The 23,721-nt window shown below is 39.5% G+C and overlaps 1 protein-coding gene and 1 long non-coding RNA gene across 5 annotated transcripts in view; one reads left to right on the forward strand and one right to left on the reverse strand.

The window, feature by feature from the left end:
• Positions 1-23,721, forward strand: part of LOC118017893 (myopalladin) — a 103,344-nt gene that overhangs the window by 55,129 nt on the left and 24,494 nt on the right. For all 3 annotated transcript variants that reach the window (XM_035016220.1, XM_035016226.1, XM_035016214.1), the window contains exons 7-12: positions 5,988-6,129; positions 8,515-8,538; positions 11,178-11,294; positions 11,676-12,048; positions 19,106-19,696; positions 20,073-20,211. In XM_035016220.1, the coding sequence (XP_034872111.1) occupies positions 5,988-6,129; positions 8,515-8,538; positions 11,178-11,294; positions 11,676-12,048; positions 19,106-19,696; positions 20,073-20,211 (1,386 nt within the window). The remainder of the gene's footprint in view (positions 1-5,987; positions 6,130-8,514; positions 8,539-11,177; positions 11,295-11,675; positions 12,049-19,105; positions 19,697-20,072; positions 20,212-23,721) is intronic.
• Positions 1-23,721, reverse strand: part of LOC118017914 — a 43,317-nt gene that overhangs the window by 14,686 nt on the left and 4,910 nt on the right. For both annotated transcript variants that reach the window (XR_004681279.1, XR_004681278.1), the window contains exon 2: positions 23,422-23,558. This is a non-coding gene — a long non-coding RNA (uncharacterized LOC118017914). The remainder of the gene's footprint in view (positions 1-23,421; positions 23,559-23,721) is intronic.

Raw genomic sequence — 23,721 nt, forward strand, 5'->3', positions numbered from 1 at the left:
CCGGGACTCCAGGATCATGACCTGAGCCGAAGGCAGTTGCTTAACCAACTGAGCCACCCAGGCGCCCCCAGGACATTTTTTTAAAAGATTTTATTTATTTATTTGAGAGAGAGCAAGAAAGAGAGCATGAATGGGGGGGAGGGGTAAGGGGAGAAAGAGATGCAGACTCCCCGCCAAGCAGGGAGCCCAACGCGGGCCCAATCCCAGGACCCTGAGATCATGACCCAAGCCGAAGGCAGACACTTAACTGACTGAGCCGCCCAGGCGCCCCGAATCAGGACATTTTAATTTTTCATGCCCCTTTGTCACACCCTAGAGACAGTGCTCACTCTTCAAAAGCAACTAAACCACAGAATAATTTATACCCAGTCCCAGCTGAAGTGTCCTCTCTCCTCTTCCTCACCGCCACCTGCCCAGCCAGACACCAGACAGGTGTCCTTGCCTCCTGCTCACTTTCAAATGGTGTTCTCTCTTCCCTGCATCTGAATCACCTAGTGGATACCTTTGGTATAACATTTAGCACACTAATAAAGCTGTTTGCTTTTCTGTCTCTGCCAAGCACCTTGAAGGCGATCTCTAATATCTAGATAGAAGTCTACGAAGGAAACAATAGGTCCAAAGCTGTTTTTATTATTCCAATAAATCCAATAGTACTTTAGCACTTATTCTTTACATTTAATTTTCACGGACTGGTTCAAAGAACAGGGTTAGCTGCTTTTGTGTGGTGACTGTGATACCTCCTTGCAATTAGATACTCTAATGGGCAGATTCATATTTGCCTTGACAAATAAAAATGGGAAATGATTTAATCACTAGCTACATCCTGGTCAACCCTTTGTAACTTGAAAATATCATAGATCCAAATGTATTTAGTACATTAGCTTTGCCTAGCCTACCTTAAACATGCTCGGAACACTTAGAGTAGCCTACAATTGGGCAAAATCATCTAACAGAAAGCCTATTTTACAGTAAAGCGTTGAATATCTCATAGAATTTGTTGAATACTGTACTGAAAGTGAAAAACAGAAAGATCGGATAGGTACAGAATGGTTGTCAGGGTATTGGTTGTTTGCCTTCGTGACGGCGTGGATGATGGGAAGATGTGACTCACTGCTCCCGTCTATCATCACAAGAGAGGATCATACCGAGGATTGCTAGGCCAGGAAAAGATCAAAACTTCAAAATTTGAAATACAGTTTCTACTGAATGTGTATCACTTGGGCGCCATCATAAAGTTGAAAAATCATAAGTTGAACCACCCTAAGTCAGGGACTTAGATAAATCTCCAAAAACATTAGGTCCGTGGTGGGGAAACAGTCCTTAGTACAAAGACCCAAACTCTGAACAGACTTTCTCAGCCCTCAGGATATGTGCTTTTGCCTCCATAAATGGGCTCAGGATTGTTCAGACGTAGGGCACAGGGATGGGATAGGCTGTGGCTCACATTCCAGAGAGACTTATCAGCAACGGTGTGCTTGTATTAGTTTCCACCAGTGAGGGCAGAATTGAGGTCATAGTCATGGCCAGTGTCAGAAAATTTCTGAGTCAGGGCCACTGATGATGGTAATCACATGGCGTGAGCCATGATAACTGATCATATGCATATGTTTGTTTGGGTTATTCCTGCTTTATTTACTTCTTTAGGGACTTCTGGCATTCCAACCCCTGTGACTCATTTTCTATACTGCCCAACAAAGCATTTCTTTGCCAGTAATGGCAAGAAGCCATTTTTCTAAAGCAAAAATTAAAGAGCAGAGTTTTATTTAACTCCTTGTGCCTCCTTTGGTGATAGGGAAGTACTAACATTATCTTCTTTTTAAAGGTTAGAATGAAAAGGAGGGTTGCCCAGCAAAACAGTGGTAGCTCGAGAGAAGAGCTACCATATCTAGTTCACTGCTCTACTTCTAGGTAATACCTATATTTTAAAGTACTTTATGGAGATAGACTATCCTCCATCTTCTATACAGTATCAAAAGCACTTTCATTCTATTTATGAGGGAGAAAATAGCACTCACACTTCTTGAGTGCGAAGGGAGGTGGATGATCAAATTAGGTTAGAATCTTACTGCTATGGGTGCTCCCAGTCCAGCAGCAGCTGCCCTGGCCGGCTTTCAAGGCTGCAGCAGCCCTGGCTCCAGCTGCTTCAGCAGTAATTTGAAGAGTGCAAGGGGGCAGGGGAAGTGAGAATTTGAAGAGCACCTCATTACATAACAGCAGAAGCAGGAAAACCCTAAATAACTGGGCCAGTGGCTGGATCCAGATTTCTAAAGCTTACATGGGCCCCCCTTCCCAGCCCAACCATTCCAGAAACTTTTCTGGCTCAACTGTTGCTCTGGGCACCTGTGCCCACCAAGGGGTAAAAAGGTCCTCCGTCAAACAGTTCTTTATCCATAAAGAACTCCTTTGATCCAACTCCAGCCTAAAGCACCATACACATTCACTTGCAGTCGCTCTCTCCCAAGGTGCACAAACATCAACTGGATTAAAAAAGGAATAAAACGGGGTACCTGGGGGGCTCAGTCAGTTAGGCATCTGCTTTCGGCTCAGGTCATGATCCCAGGGTCCTGGGATCAAGTCCTGCATCGGGCTCCCTGCTCTGCGGGGAGCCTACTTCTCCCTCTCCCTCTGCTGCTCCCCATGCTCTCTCTCTGTCAAGTAAATAAATAAATAAATAAAATCTTAAAAAAAAAAAGAATAAAATGACAGTATGAATCTTAAAGCTGGCATCTTTTAACCAATAAGGGAGCTGTCCTTTCTCAAGGTTATCCCTGTATTATATTTGTGGGTATAAATCTGAGCACAAACTATGTCCTTTCAACTCACATTTAAAGCCCCTGGCACAGTGCTTGACATAAGGCAGGCACATAGTAATATTTATTCTGTGGTGAATAACTTCCCTTTCAGCTAAATAAAGAATTATTGTTTTCATTGCTTTGTGGCTTCAGAGTATCAGCAGGAGGAAGAGAGAAAAAAAATCCCATATCAAATGGCTATGGAAGAAATGCTTCTCGAGGCTCTATGCTGTCAAGTCACCCTTCAAAGAATGTCTTCCAAGATTATCAGTATGGTGATGACACACAAGACAGATTTGTTCTTTGGATACTCTTTACCTCAGGAGGTTGTAGACCCTCAGCTTAGTAACTTTAGTCCAAATCCATAATTCCTAGTTAAGACTAATTAAATCTTTGTTAGTTGGGGAATATTTCATTTATCTTATTCATTTTCAGTGAAGTCAAGATGATTATGATCAGGTCCGTAGACATTGTGCCATTAATAACAGCCTAAGACCTACTCCTTTGTTGAATGTGGCACCATCTGCACTATGTTCAAATGGTGTGATTGGTTTGGACCCTGGTGTGAGTCAATTCCTTCTCATGAGACTTTTGTAGAAAAGCAGTTTTCAGTAATAACAACTATCATCGTCCTTCCAACTATGACTTTCAACAACTTCTTTTGAGTGGCTTGTAAGATGACTGTCGGCACCTCTCTTACTGAGTATTGATGATGTGTCAACTGGAATGAGGTTGCATCTCATATCATAGACATTTAGCAGGCATATTACATACACTGTAGTATCTGAGGTACCTTGGCTGGACTCTCAAATAGAACGCAGGCCTTGACCTTCAATGTCAAGTGAATAATTAAAGTCGGTCTCAATTAAAGTTGCTCTGAGCAACATATTCTCTCAAGGATATCCTTTGGCAAGCAGGGCTTTGGTCTAACCTCTACGGATTGAGAATTGGCTCATGTGTCTGAACTGCAAGCCGTGTCAGAACATATAGATTGACCTCATTCTTCTCACATCCCCTTAAAAAGGATGCCATATTTAATTTATTCCATCCCTTCTGCCACCACTTTTTTTTTCTTGGTCTGTTTTTCTAATTTGTTTGCCTCAAGGAATGAAACTCTATCTTGTATGAATCCCAGGGAGATGTCTGACTGCCATTAAAATTTTCACTAGGCCTCAAAGCTGCCACGTTACACAGAATTTGATCAGATGTCAGGGTGGAGGGCATATCCACCAACTTGCCAGGAGCACCCGAGACTCCTTGATGTTCCCTGCTTACTAAGAACATTCCTTTCTTGTCACTAGAAGTTGTAGTTTGGGGTAGATAAAGAATAAGAAGGTGTTTTAGGGGGTTTTTTTTGTTATTGCTATTGTTTATCAAATAGTTCCTTATTAATTCAGAGACCCCTCTGTACAAATCTCATCCTGAATTACTTCAGCAAACAAATTTGGGAGTGCAAAAAGAACAAAACACTAATATTGAACTACAGTGCCCCCTGGCTTTCCAATATCAACTTACATACCTCTGAGGTAAAAGTCATCTACTATGTATAGCTCAAGCTGTGTGGTTATCCCCACCCCTATATTCCTTAGACAAATGTCATAAATATGATGGGGCCATGCCATGCACAAATTATCATAAATTGTTCATAAAATAGGTATAAATAATCACAGGATATTTATAAGAGTGAATGACAAAAGCAAAAAATTAACTAAATATCGGCTTTTCCTTTCTCTGATGCAAGAGCCAATATTTCCTTAATGCAGATCCCCAAATAGTAATAATAGAAAGCCTTGCAGCATTAGTTACTAATAGAGCTTGTGGAGGAAGTTAATCATAATCTTTCCATGTTTATAATGTTTTGTCCAACATTAAAAACAATAATATGAAAAAAAAATATGCCCACACACATGCCAAAGAAGAATTTCATAATCAAATGAAGTACCAGGGGCACCCAGGTGGCTCAGTCGGTTGCGTTGGACTCTTGGTTTAGGCTCAGGTCATGATCTCAGGGTCCTGGTTTCAAGCCCTGTCTCAGGCTCCATGCTCAGCTTGGAGTCTGCTTGAGAAATTCTCTCTCTCCCTCTATGCCCCTCTCTCCTCCCCCTACTTGTACTCTTTCTCTCTCTCTTTCCCTCCCTCTCTCTCTCAAATCAAATGAAGTACCAACTACACAAAAGAATGTGTGACTTTAAGCTCACAAATCATGAGTGAAAGACTGGCTGTGAATGGAGACTGTGAGTGCCATTCTCTAGTAGAATCTATTATAGAATATATTGATATGATACAGTTCAGAGTGGTTTTGTAGGGGCATCTGGGTGGCTCAGTTGGTTAAACTTCTGACTCTTGATCTCATCTCAGATCTTGATCTCAGGGTCGTGAGTTCAAGCCCCACGTTGGGCTCTGCACTGGGCGTGGAGCCTACTTTTAACAAACAAACAAAAAAAAACAAAGTGGTTTTGTAAACCTTTTTTCATGGATGTGTGGAAGAGCATTTAATGATGCCTTCACAAAATTACAACATATTTTACCATGATATCAGACTCCATTTGTGACTATGATTTTTATAGAGATTGTCATTGTTTATATCCCTCACCAGATCATTGAAGTTATACTATAAAGAACCCATAAGGAAAACAAGAAAACAAAACAAAAGTCAATTTCCAGGACCACAGTATGTAAACAAGACAAAGCCAGGAAAATGGAATCAGTTACTTGAGCCACAGAGATGTTCCACCTCATGAATAGTGACATTCTTGTGTGAAAAAATACATTACTCCCATGTTGACTACACCTAATAGATACTCCTGCAGATTTCTTAAATTGTTATTATTTCTGGAAACCAACCTCCACTTGGGCATTTAAGAACAGAAGTACTTTACCAAAAGTCAGCATTTTTCCAAACCCTCCAAATGTGTCACCTAGTATTTAATAAAGTTGTCTGGCATTGCAACAGAGAGGAAAAGGAAGAGGATAGTGAGGGAAAAGCTTTATATGGGCTCAGATGATTCTATCTCCAAAAACAGACTCAATGAATATCCACAGAACTGAAACTGCTGGAGATCTAGAAGATTTGGAGAAAATCCAAATATGAAGGCAATCTTTAGAAAAAGAAGTATCTTTTTCTAAAATTCAGCACTGTAACTAGATTCCAAAAATGTATACTTTTTGGCTCTAGCAATATTCTTCTCATTACAGATGTTACAAAATTTATCAGCCTCTGAAGGTCAGCTGGTTGTCTTTGAATGCAGAGTAAAAGGAGCTCCATCTCCTAAAGTTGAGTGGTATAGAGAAGGGACCTTGATAGAAGATTCTCCAGATTTTAGAATTTTACAGAAAAGTAAGTTGATACTTTAAAGTATTTTTCTGATAATTAATTTTTATAAATGTATGGTATTCATTTATTTCTATAACTTTTTAACAACTAATTTAAAAAATAAAAGAAAAATTACTTGTAATCATAATCCTCCAAAATAAATCCTAGTAATATTGTGTTGTCTATTCTCCAAAAATTTCTCCATGCGTATGTTTCTCAAAAATAAAAATAGGGGCGCCTGGGTGGCTCAGTCATTAAGCGTCTGCCTTCGGCTTGGGTCGTGATCCCAGGGTCCTGGGATCAAGTCCCGCATCAGGCTCCCTGCTTAGTGGGAAGCCTGCTTCTCCCTCTCCCACTCTCCCTGCTTGTATTCCCTCTCTCGCTGTGTCTCTGTCAAACAAATAAAATCTTAAAAATAAATAAATAAATAAAAATAAAATAAATCATATGCTTTTTTGTAAATTGATTTTTTCACTCAACATATCATGAACATCTTTTCCTGTTAATGAATATACTTTAAAAACAAATCAATACAATCAATTTTATATTTATTTAATCTCCTGTTGTCGAACATTTAGATTGTTCACAAATTCTTACTTTTGTAAACTGCTTCAATGCATATAAAAGCAAAATCATTTGTGAATATCTATAGAATAAAGAGTATTAGGGGTGCCTGGCTGGCTCAGTCAGTAGAGTATGACTCTTGATCTTGGGGTTGTGGTTTGAAGTCCCACATTGAGTGTAGAGATTACTTAAAAATAAAATCTTAAAAAAAAAAAAAAGAATAAAGAGTACAGAAATTGCTATTATAAATTCACCCATTTTTAGGCTTTCAATATATATTGCCAACATGCCTAACCCAAAAGACTGAACTAAATTGAGGATAATCACATAATTGATCATCCAATCTGAGACACTTTGGGAGTGAAAGAGACTGCTATTAATAATTACACAGAGATCCCAGGAATAAAACAGGTCTATCCCAAATGAACTGGGACACGTGTTGTCCTAGCTATATTCTACTACAACCAACAATATATGGGAATGCCATTTGTCTCATACCTTCACTAATAACGGGTATTAAACATTTTTTAAATTTTCACTAATTTTATAGGTCCAAAATGAGAATACTAGTTTTAATCTGTACTTCACTAAGTAAATGTGGGGTGGAACTTTTTTCATGTTTATTGGGTCTTTGTATTTCTTTATTTTTAAAATTACCTGTTCATATCCTTTGCTCATTTTCATACTGAAGTTTTGTTCTTTTTTACTGTAAGAATTATTTATATATGCAAGTGGTCAATTCTCCTTTTTCTTATCATATACTGCTTTCACCTTGACCCATTTTAGTCATAAAATACATTATAATTTATTTCCTTTCTTGTTAATTTGTCTCTGCTTATCACTGATATATGAGTCAAACTGCTATCAGGTTTTGTTTTGTTTTTTTTTTTAAGTTTTTTCATTATTTATTTTGACAGAGAGAGAGAGACAGCGAGAGAGGGAACACAAGCAGGGGGAGTGGGAGAGGGAGAAGCAGGCTTCCCGCAGAGCAGGGAGTCCGCTGCCAGCTCGATCCCAGGACCCTGGGATCATGACCTGAGCTGAAGGCAGACGCTTAACAACTGAGCTATCACGTTTTAACAGTAGCAGCAACAATAATATAATCTGAATACCATTTAAACTTGAGAAGAAAAACTTTAATAGTTCTATCAGTGTGGAAGGTTGTAACTAAGTTCCACACTCTTATTGAATGCCTGCAATTGAACACCTGTATTCTGTTTTCAGTACCATGCAGGCACTTTCAGGAATGTCAAAGAATTTTAAGATAAAGAACCTGCTCTCTTGTTATCTCTCCTGAGGCTCTCTGGCTATGAAAACACTTGATAGTCAGAGAGTTCTTCCTCCATCTTGTATATGCAAATATCCTCTGGAGACAGAATGCTTTATTTTATCAGGCAGGTACAATGTAGTGTGAATAAATTAATCAGATCTGGAAACCGTAGAGCAGGAGGTATAGTCTATGTTTTATTAGGATGTGAGAAGCCTAGCCAAGAATGAGCTCTCAGTCTTCACAAACCTTGTTTCAGGTACAGCTGAATGGGTATCAGTTAAAGCAAGTTGTTCCTGAATCCCTAACTCAGTCACTTTTCCTCACCTAAGGCTTTATGTGTCCCAAGTGGAATCCAGGTGTGTCCCGAGATATGGCAACATCTGCTTAGCAGCTCTCTTGCTGCCCTTCTGTGACAACTGTCTTGTCATTGGTGCTTTACTTCCACACTTACAGATTAACCTTATCAAATCACTCATGAGTATACAAGAGACTGAAATTCTATAGGAAGCTTCTGATGAAAATATGGCCTCTCGGTAAAAGAAATGCTTAGAATCTTTTCATTTTTTTTTTTTTAGAACCTCGATCCATGGCAGAACCAGGTAAGGATCATTTTAACTTTAATTTGTTAGCATGTTAGCATTAGTGATTTTACATACATATAAAATATATATACATAAATCAGTGAATTTATATATCTTATATAAATAATAAAACATATTCCTGTTACACTGGTGTCAAGAAAAATATGAAAATACGGTTTTAGAAACAGGATTCTAACCCACTCTAGCTATTACTGTAAGAGAAGGAAAGGAGGGGAGCACATGCAAATTTGGAATTTATATCCGATACTGAACATGAATGCAGTTAGTTCCTGGTTTTTAAGGGATGTTTCTTAGGAATATTTTCCCTCTGTTTTTTTGGCCCCTACACATGACCTCCCAAAACTGGGCAGAGCAATTTTCATGATGCTAGATCAATTCCAATTCCACAGCTTATGTGTCTCAAAACTTATCCATCAGATTTTGAAATTTGCAGAATCAATAAAACATCCATGGTGTTGTTAGATTTGGATGGGAAGATACCAAGATGACATGGGAGTGATGGTAGGTGAAGCTTTTACCTCTAGAAAATGGAAGTTACTCACAAACTACAGTGTAAACATCTGAAAAGTCTTCTCTGTGATCACCCTGGAAAATTAGATTGTATTTGTACCCCTGAGTAAGAATGATGGTTTGGGATTTCATTATTATAATTCTCTCTTCTGAAAACTGAATGGAAAGGCATTCCAGAAGTAGACATGGAACATCCATAGGGCACAGCCCTACCCTAGGGCCTTGGGGATACATAAGTAAAGAACAGAACAGCCCTACTCTTGCATTGCTTGTAGTGGAGTGGTATTTTTCCCCTTGAAAATCTTTCAGGTTTTGACACTTTTGTCCAGAGCAGACTTTTCCACTAGGCAATTTCATATACACAATCATCTGAGTCACCCAAAAGGGGTCCCTTCCCAAAACAAGTGCTACCTTTCCCAGCTCTGAGATCTAAAATTTCATAGCCAGAGAGTTCTTCTTCCTCCATCTAGTACATGCAAATACCCTTTGGAGGCAGAATACTTTATTTTATCAGGCAGGTACAGTGTAGTGTGAATAAATTAATCAGATCATTTTCTGAAAGTGGTTGTTGAAGGCTGAGAGTAGAAATGTTTGGGAAGAGGAAGAGAGAGAGAGAAGAAAACATAGTCCAAGTGCTCAGAAAAAGTACAGAGAGGCACCAAAACCAAACTTTGCCTCTCCATCATTTAGGATTCTTGGCAGCAAGAAGACCTAATTAAAGTGGCTTAAGCTTTAAGAAAAATGTATTTTCTCACATAGCAAGATGTCCTGAGAAATGTCTTGAGATTGGGTGATTTCGCGTCTCCAAGATCATCGGGGGCCAAGCCTTTTTCCCATTTCCCATTTCACTGTCTTCAGGCTTAGGCTTGTTTTACTTATCTACCCAAGACAGCTGCCACAGTTCTGAGTATTGCATGCAGACAACACTGCAGAGGCAAAATTAGGGAACACAACTCTCTTTTGTTCTCTTCAAAGAGCAAGGAAATCTTTCTCATGAACTCCCCAAAAGACTTTCCTTCCTTCCTATTTCATTGATTAGAATTGCGTAGTGCATGCCATGACTCAGCAAGAATAGAGCTTAGCGTGACCAATCACGGTTTGCCATCTGAGACTGGGAGAGGCCAAGTTGCCTTGAAGCACATGACCGCTCCAAGGAGGGTGGACAAAGCCGGAATTCTATTAGGAAGGAGGGAGGAGGATGAAGAGCCACGGAGCAGGTACTCAATATCGTCTGCCGTGGCCTCCTGTCCAGTTTTCCTAGAGGCTGGCCAGCTAATTGAATTCAGTTATCACGAAACAGTGAGATGCCAAGTCCCTCCTAATACAACTATGTTTTTGTTAATTTTGTTTTTAGTGTCAGGTCCACTGAGTGGTAACTGACAGTTTATGCTACTGCCCTATACTTCTCTTCGCGTCAAGGAATATCTAACTATAATAATTTTAAGCTATAATCACGTGGTTCAATCTGGGAATCGCTTTTGTAGTTATTCAAAGGGGGTTCATGCTGTGTATTGAAGTAATCCATAAGAATTACCATAGCATTGCAAAGGAAAAGATGCATTTCACTCTTCTTTTACCTGGAATTTCAAATTACTCTATCAGCTAATTACTACTAGCTCATCAAAATATTTCTTGCCCAGTTTTAAATTGTGGCCCTCATTTAAAATTACCTCAGTGCAAAAGTTCCCCACAGACATAATAAGAGACCTAGATTTTAAAACGTTTTATTAATCCTTTTATTTCACACAAATCTCCTTTTGCGCTAACTCCTAACTTGTTTTTGTGATTTGTAAGTTTACTTTTTCTCAGTTCTATTTTTGTCATCTGGAGTGATGACATAAAAACAGAAAATAATATGGGAATTCACAATATATTAAGATATTATATTATCATAAGATCCTCTTGCCAGTAGTCTATGTGGAGTTTTTTGTTCTACATCCTTTGATTCATTGAGACTGCTCATCAGTCAATCCAATCAAATAATTGTTTGAACTGATTATTTTCAAACAATTACTAGAATCAACTTCTTACATTGACTTTTGTAGAATCATCATCTGTTATCAGTAAATTTTATAATTCCATTTCCACAATTAAGTCAGTAACTGTTCTGTTTTATTGGTGTTTAGAGGAGATTTGTACTTTGGTCATTGCTGAGGTGTTTGCAGAAGACTCTGGATGCTTCACGTGTACTGCAAGCAACAAATACGGCACAGTGTCAAGCATTGCACAGCTCGACGTGAGAGGTAATGGCGCCTGAAAGGCCAGAACAGTCTAGACTATGGAACAATACCCGATTGGATATTGGATTTCTTTTAGCATTTATGACCACCACCACCACCCATTATCCTGCTGTTATCTCTGATATTCCCTAGGAAAACATCTCCTTGGTCTTTTATAAACTTCTAATATTCTTTCCAAAATGGTACTTAGATTTTTAGTTTAGTTTTTTTTTCCTGTATCTTCACCATTCTTTAATGCCCCAGATTGTGGTCACTGTTTTTGACAGGCATTCTCCCATTAACATACTCATCTGGTTTGGATACATGCCCCAGTTCACAGTTACAATCCTACCTCCGTTTTACTGAGTAAGGCTGACAGCTCAGGTCCTGTTATTGTCCTTTCAGGAAATGAAGACCTCAGAAATAATGGGTCTCTTCACTCAGCCAATTCCACCACCAACCTGGCTGTTATTGAGCAACAACCATCCCCACCCAACCCAGAGCCCCCTTCTGTGGAACATCTCCCTAAACCCAAACTTGAAGGAGTTCTGGTGAACCACAATGAGCCCCGGTCCAGCTCAAGGATTGGGCTCCGTGTGCACTTCAACCTGCCTGAAGATGACAAAGGAAGTGAAGCATCTTCTGAGGGAGGTGTGGTGACCACCAACCAGACCAGGCCTAATTCTTTCCCGGAGAGATTCAACGGACAGACAGCAAGAATCCCTGAGCCTTCTTCACCCGTCAAAGAACCCCCTCCAGTTCTGGCCAAACCCAAACTGTAAGTAAAAATTAAAATGGATGACCAAGGATGCCTGTGAGCTTCTCTGAATCTGCCCTTAAAAATAATGGGGCCGAATGGGACAACTGCGTGGCTCAGTTGGTTAAGTGTCCAGGTCTTGATCTCAGAGTCATGAGTTCAAGCCCTGCAATGGGCTCCATGCTGGGTGTGGAGCCTACTTAAAAAAAAAAAAAAAAAATGGGGCTGAAAAGGAAATTACAGAATGGGAAGATACAATTTAAATGCTTTGCAAACGATAAATCCTTACATCAACATTAGTGTACTATCACTACTATCCTTACTGTTAAATATTCTACCTCTGAAAAATGTTACACCTAATGTTACCCCTAAACTAGCTGATAAAGATGTTTGTCTAACATTAGAGGCTCCAGCTGAAGCACTTCTACACTCTTCTTATAAAGCCTTTTCTTGCATCTAATAATCCTTATAGTCTATAATTTCATCCATATGTTTCCCATTTCTGCTTCAACTAAAGCTTTTGTAGTCTTTGTGGAAGAGATATTTAGTACTTTTTTGACTGTTCTTTGCTATGGCTAGATATGCTATAGTAACCACAGTAGGTTTCATATAATATAATGGGGATGAAAGAATGAGGAGTCATAATTTTCAGACTCACCTTGGGGCCTGATGTGGTGTCACCCTAACCCCCCAGAGAGCCTCCATCGGAGCCATGTTGCAATGTTTAATGTTCATCCATAATAAAGCAAACACAGAACATAATACTACTACTATGTTCTGTTTGATCCACATGTCAAAATTATAAAAATTACATTTATAATTACATAAACTTTTAAAGGTCAACATTAAAATCTATAGTAACAGTGATCCCGTCATGTGTTTCTCAGTGCAGAACACAAGATGTTCATTGGAAGGAGGGCATGTCATTTAGTTTTATATTCTTCTCACTACCACATAAGGCAAAATCCTGGGCATAAAATTAAATGTATGAAACATGCCTCTTGGAAAACCACGTCCAAAAATGTCTCCGTCCCCTGAAAGTTCTGCTGGTCACAGGAAATAGGAATCTGCTAAAGTAAAAAGAGGGAAGAGGTTACTGTAGGGAAATAGGCAGGAATGGGAACCCAAAGGCAGCCCGGTCCTGCCTAGAGAAGGATAACCCAAGCCTCTGTCCACCACTCACTCTCTGTTTGGAGCACCTCCTTGTTTCTTCTTTGCATATCCTCTCCACTCTTCCCTCTCTGAAGACTCATCACCTCACACCAGGCCCATCATGGCATGTCCCATTCTACAGTTTGTGTCAAGTTCCACTGCTAATTAAATCATTCATAGCAACTCAATTCCAAATCCCAGCTGGTCCAGCCTGGTCAGGTGAAGAGGATTTATGTTTGGAGGAAAGAAGAGTCAAATGGATCAAATCAGAACTGTGAAGGGTAGTGGGGTGGGGGGTGGGGGGATTTCTCAGAAAAGGGAGTTTTGGGAACAGGTAATCCAAAACAATTTCCTTAGGAACTGCCTTCTTACAGAGCCTCTCCTACCCAGGGACTCTTCAGGGGCGATTAGGTATGTCAGTTAGGATTCTGTTTAGCTTCATGTTGCAGAAAGCCCAGATAAATGTGGGTTAAACACATGAGGGTTTTTCTCTTAAATAATGGAATTAGTTGGGCAGTCTGGGGCCATTAGACTGGCTCCATAGTCATTGACACCCCAGTCTCCTGTCTTTCTGCTCTGCCACCTTCAGCACTTGCTTCTTCTCCAGGTCTTCCCTCATGGTCCGGGATGGCTGATGGGGGTCTAGTCATCACGTCTGATTTCAAGCTGCAAGACGGGCGAATGGGTGGAAGGCCTGATCTCAGACTCCTTTTAAGGAGACTTCTTAGGTCTTACACAAAATCTTGAGCTTGTATCTCATCAGCCAGAACTTAGTCACAGTTTAATAGCTGCAAAGGAGACTAGGAAGTGTAGTCTTTGGCTGTATATGTTGCCTCCATGAATAAAATCAAATTCTTTTACAAAGGGAAGAAGTAAGTAGTCAGCCAGCAGTATCTGCCACATCAGACTTTCAATGGATATAACAATTCCTGCTATTAAATTATGTAATGACACCCTCTACAAATCCAGTCCTCAGCACTATATAATTCTTTAATCTTTTTTGCCTTCCTTAAGGTTTCTCTTGTGTGTCTATAGGTTTGTATTAGTAGAGGTATGAACATACACCTATGTGTGCACACGCACACACACACCAGTCCTTTGTGCACCCATATGTCTGCAGCCTTTTCCTTCTGGTTTTGACCTCATTGGTTTTAACCTTTTAGGTTTTGCATTAAAATATATCGACTCTCTGAATAATCTTCTTCATTTTTTTTAAGATTTATTTATTTGAGAGAGCGAGAATGAGAGAGAGAGAGAGAGTACATGTGGGGGGAAGGGCAGAGGGAGAAGCAGACTCCCTGCTGAGCAGGGAGCCCGACGCGGGACTCGATCCCGGGACTCCAGGATCATGACCTGAGCCGAAGGCAGTCGCTTAACCAACTGAGCCACCCAGGTGCCCCTGAATAATCTTCTTGAGGATACACTTTTCTGCTCGTTCCTTCAATTTGCCACTCATACGGAAAATAGACATAATTCTTACAGATCTTAAAACTGCAACAGAAAGAGAAACTGTCCTTTTTAAACATTGTATCATCAAAGCCTAGAAAATTCAGACTTTGAGATTTTCAACCTGAATTTCAAGATTGTCTAGAGCAGTGATTCTTCATCCTGGCTACACTCTTTACTAAAATGTAGAGCTTTTAAGAAATATTTATGCCTTCCATCGCAATTGAATCAGAATCCCTCCACAGATTATTTTAACATTCAGCCAGTTTGGAAACTACTGGTCTAAAGTTGGAAAGTCTGGGTTACAACACTTCATCATTCCACCCCACCCCATACACACACCCCTGCACACCCAGGAGAACACAATAATTAACATTTAAAGTGGGGAAAACGTCAGACAAAAATCAGCATGTACTGGGAAAGCCTGTTCTGGGGACAAGTGTTTCTTTAGAGCAGAGGTTCTCAGTCCCAGATGCATGCGAAAACCACCTAGAGCCTTGCTATTCACGGCACTGGCATCACCTGGGAGCTTGATAGAAATGCAGATTCTCAGGCCCCACTCCAGACTTGAATCCGAAGCTGGGGGTGGAGGCGGGGAGGGCAAAAGGGAAATAGGCAGGAATGGGAACCTGCCTCCAGAGGCTTCTGAGGCTCACTAAAGTTTAAGAACCACTGCCCTACTTTCTAAAAGAAAATAGTAACTAAGCCTGGATCTTTTCCCAGGCCACTTGACTCTCTGGACAATGGTGCCTAAATCACTGAGGTTTGTTTGTCTTTTATGCTCTGTGGGTGATTTTAACGTGCAGCCAGCATGGTAGCCCCTGTTAAAACCACAGCTAGAAGCCAATTGCAGAGACGTATTTAGAATTAGTTATCCTAATCAGTGATGTGCTGGCAGATGTTTTAACAACGGGTAGAGACGGGGAAGCCCTGATTTGTAGCATTTGCCAATTTTCTCCCACCGTGTTCTATTTCAAGTTACTAAAGAAAGGTCATTGGACTGGGAATTGGAATGAGATGTGCACAGTCGGCTCTCCAGAACAATCGAGAGCTGGCTCCAGCACACACTGCCCCAAATTTTTGTTGCCAAAACTGCTTTCAAAAGTACTTGATACACCATTTTGTTTTGTTGTTTTTGTCACCAAGCCTTTTATCTCAACAGTTCAAAATCCCTAAGAAATTCCACAAGAAGCACCCTTATTATTCTGAAACTCTTAATTTTCATTCTTACAAATCTTGAAATTGATATTTGTAGTTCAAAACTAAAGATAAAATAGCCACCATTTATTGATGACTCACATGTTTTAGGTGATTTGATCAATTCTCACAAAAATGTTGAGATACTACTTATTCCTATTTTATTTATGAGGCAATCAGGGTCAGAAAAAGTCTAGAAACTACCCAAAGCCACACAAACAATGAGTGGCAGAGCCAGGATTAGGACCTAAGTCTGTCTGTCTGCACAAACCATATTCTTGAGCATCATGCTTAAATTATGTGTTGTGGCAAAGGAGAAGATATATTCAGGTAACCCAAGAGAGCTGATAAATCTGCCTGGGTAAAAGAAAGCTTGATGTCAGCTTGAAAGCTGATAAAAGAAAGCTTGGGTATAAACCTGATTTGAGAAATCCTCATGGCAACAAGAAAAGAGCAGCTGAGCTTATAGCAATTTATGACAGGCTGTTACTTTGAATTAGAGATGTTACTGGGGATTTTAGAACTAGTAGCCTTTGTAATTAATTTTCTCTTCCTTTATTCTTTCATTGCCCTTTGTAACTTCATTATTAAAGCAGTAAGTAAGTTCCACATGTTCTCTTAAATAACCGGTGGTTATTCATGTTGTATGTATGTATGTATAGTAAGATTTTTGAGCCCTGAATAGCTTGTACTATCTCAGATATATATATATATATATATATATCCTAGAGTGCCTAGCAAAGTAAACACAGAAGATTCAATAAAGTTTGTCGAATAATGGAATTGACACCTGATGTGATGAATAAGCGAATCCAAACTGCTGTTTTAAATCCCTTCCGAAACAAAACTGATAAAATGAGAAACAAACAAACAAAAAAAAAACAACCTTGTTCAAACAAAAAGAGATATTATTCTCAAATGAATTCTTACGGAAACTTGGATAATCAAGACAATTTGACACTGTATCTCACATATCATTATGTTTACAGTTTGTAACCCTCTCTAATCCAATATACTGCATTGAATGATAAGGGCTAACATGCCGTTGGAAGTCTTAAAGTAAAAAGCTAGTTCTGAGGTTTTTATTCAATGGGAACTAAAGGAAAATAAGAATTAACCAATACCAAATGACTTCCTGCCCCTTTTTATCATCCTTATCTTTCTAAGATTACTTACTTGTCATATACTACTTTTTTTATTTCCATAGCCACAAGAAAATATTTCTGCAAAATCATAAGACTAAAATTTGTGTAGACTACTCTGTACAGAGATGTCCTGAAAATTGCATAGCATTGTCTTCAGGCTATAGCAACCACAGAATGTAACCTGACAATTATGAAATCCATTAAAATCTAAAGATTTTTGTATTTTCATGCCATTGGGAAAGTTAATCCTAACAGAAACAGTATTAATTGTATATATTTTATATTTTTCTAAGGATAATCTAACAAAGATATTTCTGCTTCTCTTGATTGCTCAATCTTTCATCCATGATGAAACTAAAAGGTTTAATTAATCTTTAATTATATTACTTTATTCTCTCAGCTTAAACACTTCTAAGAAAGTTACTGTACCAAGTGGCTAATGCTTCCGAATTCTTAGTTTAACTCAAAACAAGAATTTTCATCGATGAACAAAGAAGGATTGCATATTATATAGCCATTTGACAACAGATGGGACTCTGTTTTGTGAAGTTACTTTTCCATATATCATGTATCAGAAGTGTTAATGAAAGGAGAAAGGCCTTAAACTCCCAGAATTAAGAAAAATCAAGGTTTGGAGAACCTCCTGGTTCAACTTTATTACCATTGGTGTTGACTTTCCTAATGCTATGAAAATACTGAAGCTTTCATTTTTAATAGATCTCATGTTCAGCAGATCACCTTCTATGTTCCAGAAGCATCCTATGTTTCCGAAGAACATAAAACCTTCGTAGCTTGAAACACCACAGTCTTCCTTGTGGATTTTCCTGTAGTTACTCATGTGAGAGTAAATTCTTCTAAACAGCAAAGTTTAGCAGCATTGACAACTTTATGCACATAAGCTTTTTAGAGATTCTCATTTTCCATTTTCTTTCTTAAAAAATAAGTCACCAGGAGCACCTGGGTGGCTCAGTCAGTTGAGCGTCTGACTCTTGATTTTGACAGAGGTCGAGATCTTGGGATCATGGGATTGATCCCTGCATCTGGCTCACTCTGAGCTCGCTCCCTCTCCTTCTCCTTCTGCCCCTTCTCCTGTGCTCACATGCTCTCTCTCTTACTCTCAAATAAATAAATCTTTTTTTAAAAAATTAATTATTTTTTAAAAGATTTTATTTATTTATTTGACAGAGAGAGACACAACAAGAGAGGGAACACAAGCAGGGAGAGTGGGAGGGGGAGAAGCAGGCTTCCCGCAGAGCAGGGAACCTGATGCCAGGACCCTGGGACCATGACCTGAGCCGAAGGCAAACGCTTAACGACTGAGCCACCCAGGCGCCCCATTATAATTAATCATTTTGTTAAGATAAATTAAATAGACTGTGGGCAAATCATATAATGCTTCTATGACTCAGCTTCGTACAAAAAAAGAAAGTACTCCCAGCTTGATCTTCTTTGTCCTCTTAGGAACAAGAAAAGTCTAAGGCAATGTTTCTAATTGTGATGGCCATATAATCTACCAATCAAACCATGACATTTTTGAGAGTAAAAGAGTAGTATTGATAATTATGCCAGGAAAACAGGCATAAACCAAGACTGCCCAGGATGTATTGAGACATATGGTCACCTTATCTATAATGCGTTGTTGTCGAGAGAGGATGAGAAATACCAAGACACATCCAGGGGTTTTATTAAGGTTTGCTTTACAGAATGAAGACTACAACGCCTTCAGTTACTTACATCAGTCTGTAGCTCACTGCCTTCTGGCCCAAAGCTGAGATACAGCCGGCTCCTATCAGAACTTTAGGCATTCCCAACAGAGGACCATGGTTTCTATTTCTTTTTTCTAATTCATAAACATTCTAAAATTGTGCTGCCATGTTTCAGGGTCACAACACAAAGAATACCATGTGAACGATGCCTTTTGGAGTTGTGCATTGTGGTGGCTTTTCCCCCTTCTTCCCAACAATAAATCAGATTTAGAAAGGAGAAACAGCTCACAAGGAATTGATTGGCTCATTTCTGGCAACCCTGGTCGTGTGTTCTGAATCAGCATAGAACTGTAAACAGCCTGTCATACATTTTCTGCTGGGTGAGCTCGATGGTGACAGATTTCCCTTCTCTCTCCCCACTCTTGTGTGCAGTGATTCCAGTCAGCTGCAACAGCTTCACAACCAAGTCTTACTGGAACAACAGCAGTTGCAAAACCCATCTCCTTCCTCTCCCAAGGAGTTTCCTTTCAACATGAGTGTTTTGAACGCCACTGCTTCCCCGGCAGTGACAATGTCCAGCAAGCAGGTGAAGGCCCCTTCATCACAGACGTTCAGCTTGGCCCGGCCAAAGCATTTCTTCCCCTCTTCAAATACAACCGCAGCAACCGTGTCCCCTTGCAGCTCTCCAGTGTTCACCCTGAGCAGCACTCCTCAAACCATTCAGAGGACAGTGAGCAAAGAGAGCCTCTTAGTTTCCCACCCCTCCGTGCAAAACAAGTCTCTAGGAGGAGTTTCCTTCCAAAACGAGCCACCCCCTCCAGCTCCAGCAGAGCCAGCGCCATCGCCACTCACATTTGCCATCTCCAGTGGAAACCAGTTTCAGCCCCGCTGTGTTTCCCCAGCTCCTGTCTCTCCCACCAGCCGGATTCAGAACCCAGTGGCTTTCCTCAGCTCCGTTCTTCCTTCTCTCCCCGCCATCCCACCCACCAATGCCATGGGGCTGCCCAGAAGCGCACCATCCGTGTAAGTGTCATTAAGATTTCTCAAGAAAAAGTTGTCACTTAAGAAACGACATATGCATGGAATAGCTTGGTCTGGAATAGGACTCTCATTTAGTGGATTCCTAGATAATCCTATCTCTTAGGCACTAAACGGATATTGAACACCTTACGGTGAAGGGCATGATTACTTTAAATAATTTTTAATAATTTAAATATTGAAAACACCTCTACAAACACAGATTCTCTGTGCAGTGCTCAACTGTGGTACACAAGATGCCCTCCCTAAGTGCCCGATGACTCCTGGTGTCTGACCACCATTTCAGCCACTCTGATTTCTAGGCTTTCGGACACTGGCAAGGGTTTCTCATGGGTGTGTCAGGTGTGAATTTATTTTACAGGCCATCCCAGGGACTAATGAAGAAAAACACAAAGTCTCCTCAACTGCTGAATGATGATTACGTTCGTGAAACTAAGAATGCGGTGATTCTAGACTTGGGGAAGAAAATGAATTTCAGTGATGTCAGATCAAACCAGCAGGTAAGATTGTTGCACTCAAATGGTTTATTGGAATTTCATAATAAGAAATATCATTTCACTTAATTTAGTCCTTAGATGGTCAAGTCACCAGACTTCAGTGAGCCTGACCCTGCAGTCTTAGAAGATAGAGTATAGATTAACCAAGGGTCATATAGGAAACTCATCCACATGGATCTACAGTTCTTGATTACCCCAGTAGTTAATTCAATTTAACTGTTTATATGCATTTACATAAAATGGAATATGTTAGAGAAAGAGAGGGACTAGCTAGTATGTTGGCAATTCCAGCAATCCTCAGCTCAGTATAGGCAAACACCATCGCATCTTTGAAATACTGCAATATATGAGAAGATCTAGACTTAAAGGAACTCTGGGACACCACGCTGTCCTTTATCTGACTCCTACAATCTAATGTGCTAGAAGTCTGTTCACCAGTTCCTCCCAATCTTTACATTAGCTTGAATCATGTGAAAGAGCCATCAATAGTCAATATCCTGTGGTTCAACCCATACAACTCCTTACTTACTAGTAAGTGTTCACACTGAAAGAGAAAAAGGAAAGCCATGGGTGAGCATCAAATAAAAGAAAAATAAACTGAGTATTTTGTTATTTGAGCCATTTGTTTTTGCGTTTCATAACGTGGTTATTTTGTAAACGTCGGTTTACATTTTAATAACCTAACTCTTGGTTTATTTCCTACGGTGGGAACTGATAAAAAATCTATTTTGAAACATAACATAAGATTTCAGTCAAAATTACATGCCAAATATTGTGGAATTTGTAGCATAAGTGATCCCTGGAAACAAGGCTCCAGATTTCCCTGACCATATGCTGTTTTCCTTTGTTTCTGTCTTTTACCTCCAGTGGAGACATGGATATACAGTATTTTACAACTGTGCGATATGTTGGGCAATTTTTACTAAGTAGGTTCTTTTGAAAATCTGCTGCTTAAAATCTTAAAATTGACTTTAAATTGTTGAACTGAAGAAGAACATTTAAGCTTGTTATAACTGAGGACACTTTTCACATATTATTTCACCAAGTTACATACATTTCTGGGAGGCAAATGCCAAGGCAACTATTCTTCTCCCTTCCATCTTCTAGAAACCGAGAAATGGGGGCACAGTTGTCAAACTGTCAGTGGTGGAACTAGAACTAGAGCCCTAGTCTCCAGGACACTTCACATATTCCCTGAAACTGTGAAGTCTTTGTCAGTTTATGACAATTACCTTTAAGTCCCCATAAATATTGCTCTGTCTGATGCAGATTTGCTTTCCTATAATACTGTCATCACATTTGTGGTTGTTAATCCTTCTAAGTGTCACTGAAATCAGAGCTGTGTTCAGCCTATGTCTTTTGCAACTCAGAGAGGGAGCAATTAGAACCCTGTAAAAATAAATACCAGGTCAGCACACAAGCTGTGTGATGTCACTTTCATAGTTACTCTGTAGGTAGATCGATGCTAATCCCCGCCCAATTCATGGCAAAGTTGGGTTTTTCTCCTAATTAGCTGAAATGTGAGTATACATGAACATGAACTTCTATGAGTTGAGTGTCACAAACCTGATAGAGCTCATTATTAGCTCCAGGGCTAATAGCAAGGCCTAGGATCAGTTTCAAAAAGCATCTCCATACTCTCCATCTGAATATCTGTGACATGCATCAATGTTCTTCTGAGAATCATTATTCTGAGAATTGCTATGGTAGTTTAGTTACAGAATTGGTTCTAGACGGAGTTCTATGCCATGGATAAGAAAACCAAGCTGTATAAATGCAATTCAGGATACTAAGATGGAAACTTTGCATTAGGTTGGTAGATGTTGATTCTGATTAAGTTTTGAGGAATAAAATGATGACCACATTATAATACTGCTTTGTCATTGTTGCCTTGGGAAATGATAGTGAAGATGTTGCGAAGCACTGTCTAAAATGTATTGTGGCCTGTTGGTGACGTTAGAAGAAGAAAATTTGCTTGGGAAAGTGGAAAAGCAATCATAAAGAAACACTTGTATATTGATAGTCATCTATATCTGCAGTTTGGAGACACAGGAATCAAAATGATCAGTTTTCTCATTCCCATATTAGGCTGCCCATATGAGGGGGAAGCATATGATTTCTTCTGAAGATTTGTTGTTGTTTTATTTTGCTTTGAAAACTTTTAGGTCCAAAAGCTGGACTCTCTGACCCTGTTTTATTCCTAGCCAATGAAGAACAGCAACCTCTTAGAACATGTATGTGGGCTAGCCTTATCCCATTATGCTGAGCATGAAAATAAATCAGAGGTCCTTGAACAATGAATATTGACTATAGACAATTTCCTCCCCAGAACTCAAACCCCTAAATTAATGTTTTGGAAAATGGATTTTCTTTGACATATCTACCACTTTGTATTTCCCTATTGTAATATTTCAGCATTTACTTTCTACCTCATTTTATATAACCTTTCTAAATAGCAATTAACGTTTGCTTGTTGATTCTTAGAACATTGTGTGACACAAAGGTGTCATCCTTTCAGATGTTCATATTTATTAAAATGGTTAGCTTTCTAAACTGATAGTGAAGTTTCTTTGAGTTGGGGATAAACCAAGAGAGGTGCCCAGCTTCTAGATTTTAGGCTGTATCATTTCTTATTTTGAAGGGTATCGTTCACCACCAGTGAATCTGCAGTGAACATCAATAAAACTTAAATGGTTTAGGATAGCAAGGTGAATCTGAGAGGTCAGAGCAACCCAGGATCACAAAACGTAATAATGAAAGTTTCATGACCAATGATTTTAATTCACACATGACTTAACATGATTTCTACACCCAGTAACTATTTGGTGGCTGTTAATTTCTAAACACACACACACACACAGTGTCTTATTTCAGCTTTCCTCCTTGACCTCATTTCTCTGGAAACCTTCCCATCTCTTTATTCTGCTCCCCACCTCCAACATACTTTTTTAAATTAATGCTTCTTTAAAATTGTCTGTGGTTCCCAGATACTGCTATGTATGACAAAAGAAAAAAAAATATGCACCTAATTCTTGCTATGCTTTTTGTTCCTCTAATCTTCTTCTGTAAGCTGCTTAGTCATTTCTTCTATCTAAAGCATACCTCTTTAATCTCTTACTATGAACTCTTTATGAAAATCCTATTTTGTGAGTCTTGCCATCCATTCCTTTTCTAATGAGAATTCCACACAGCCATTGACCTTAGGTTGCTTACCTTGAGCACAGTAGAACCTTGGGATAGTGAAGTGTCCCTGTGTTATCGGCTGTGGACCCAACCAGAATGCACCAGTCACAGTCTCCATGGGAGATGGGATCCGTGGATGTCTTAATCATTGCCGCACCCCATTGTGTCTGGCACAGAATAGGTACTTCATGAATAATATTTCCTGAATTAGCACACGGCTATGGGATTTACATTAGTTTCAGATAAGATAATGAAACTTTTGACCAAATAGAAAATGTTGGATCTGTGGCCTATCTATGGAAAATACCTCACTTGACTATATAGATTCTG

Source organism: Mirounga leonina, unplaced genomic scaffold, assembly GCF_011800145.1.
Source record: "Mirounga leonina isolate KUSES-001 unplaced genomic scaffold, KU_Mleo_1.0 Mir_106, whole genome shotgun sequence".
In the NCBI taxonomy this organism is placed as follows: Eukaryota; Metazoa; Chordata; class Mammalia; order Carnivora; family Phocidae; genus Mirounga; species Mirounga leonina.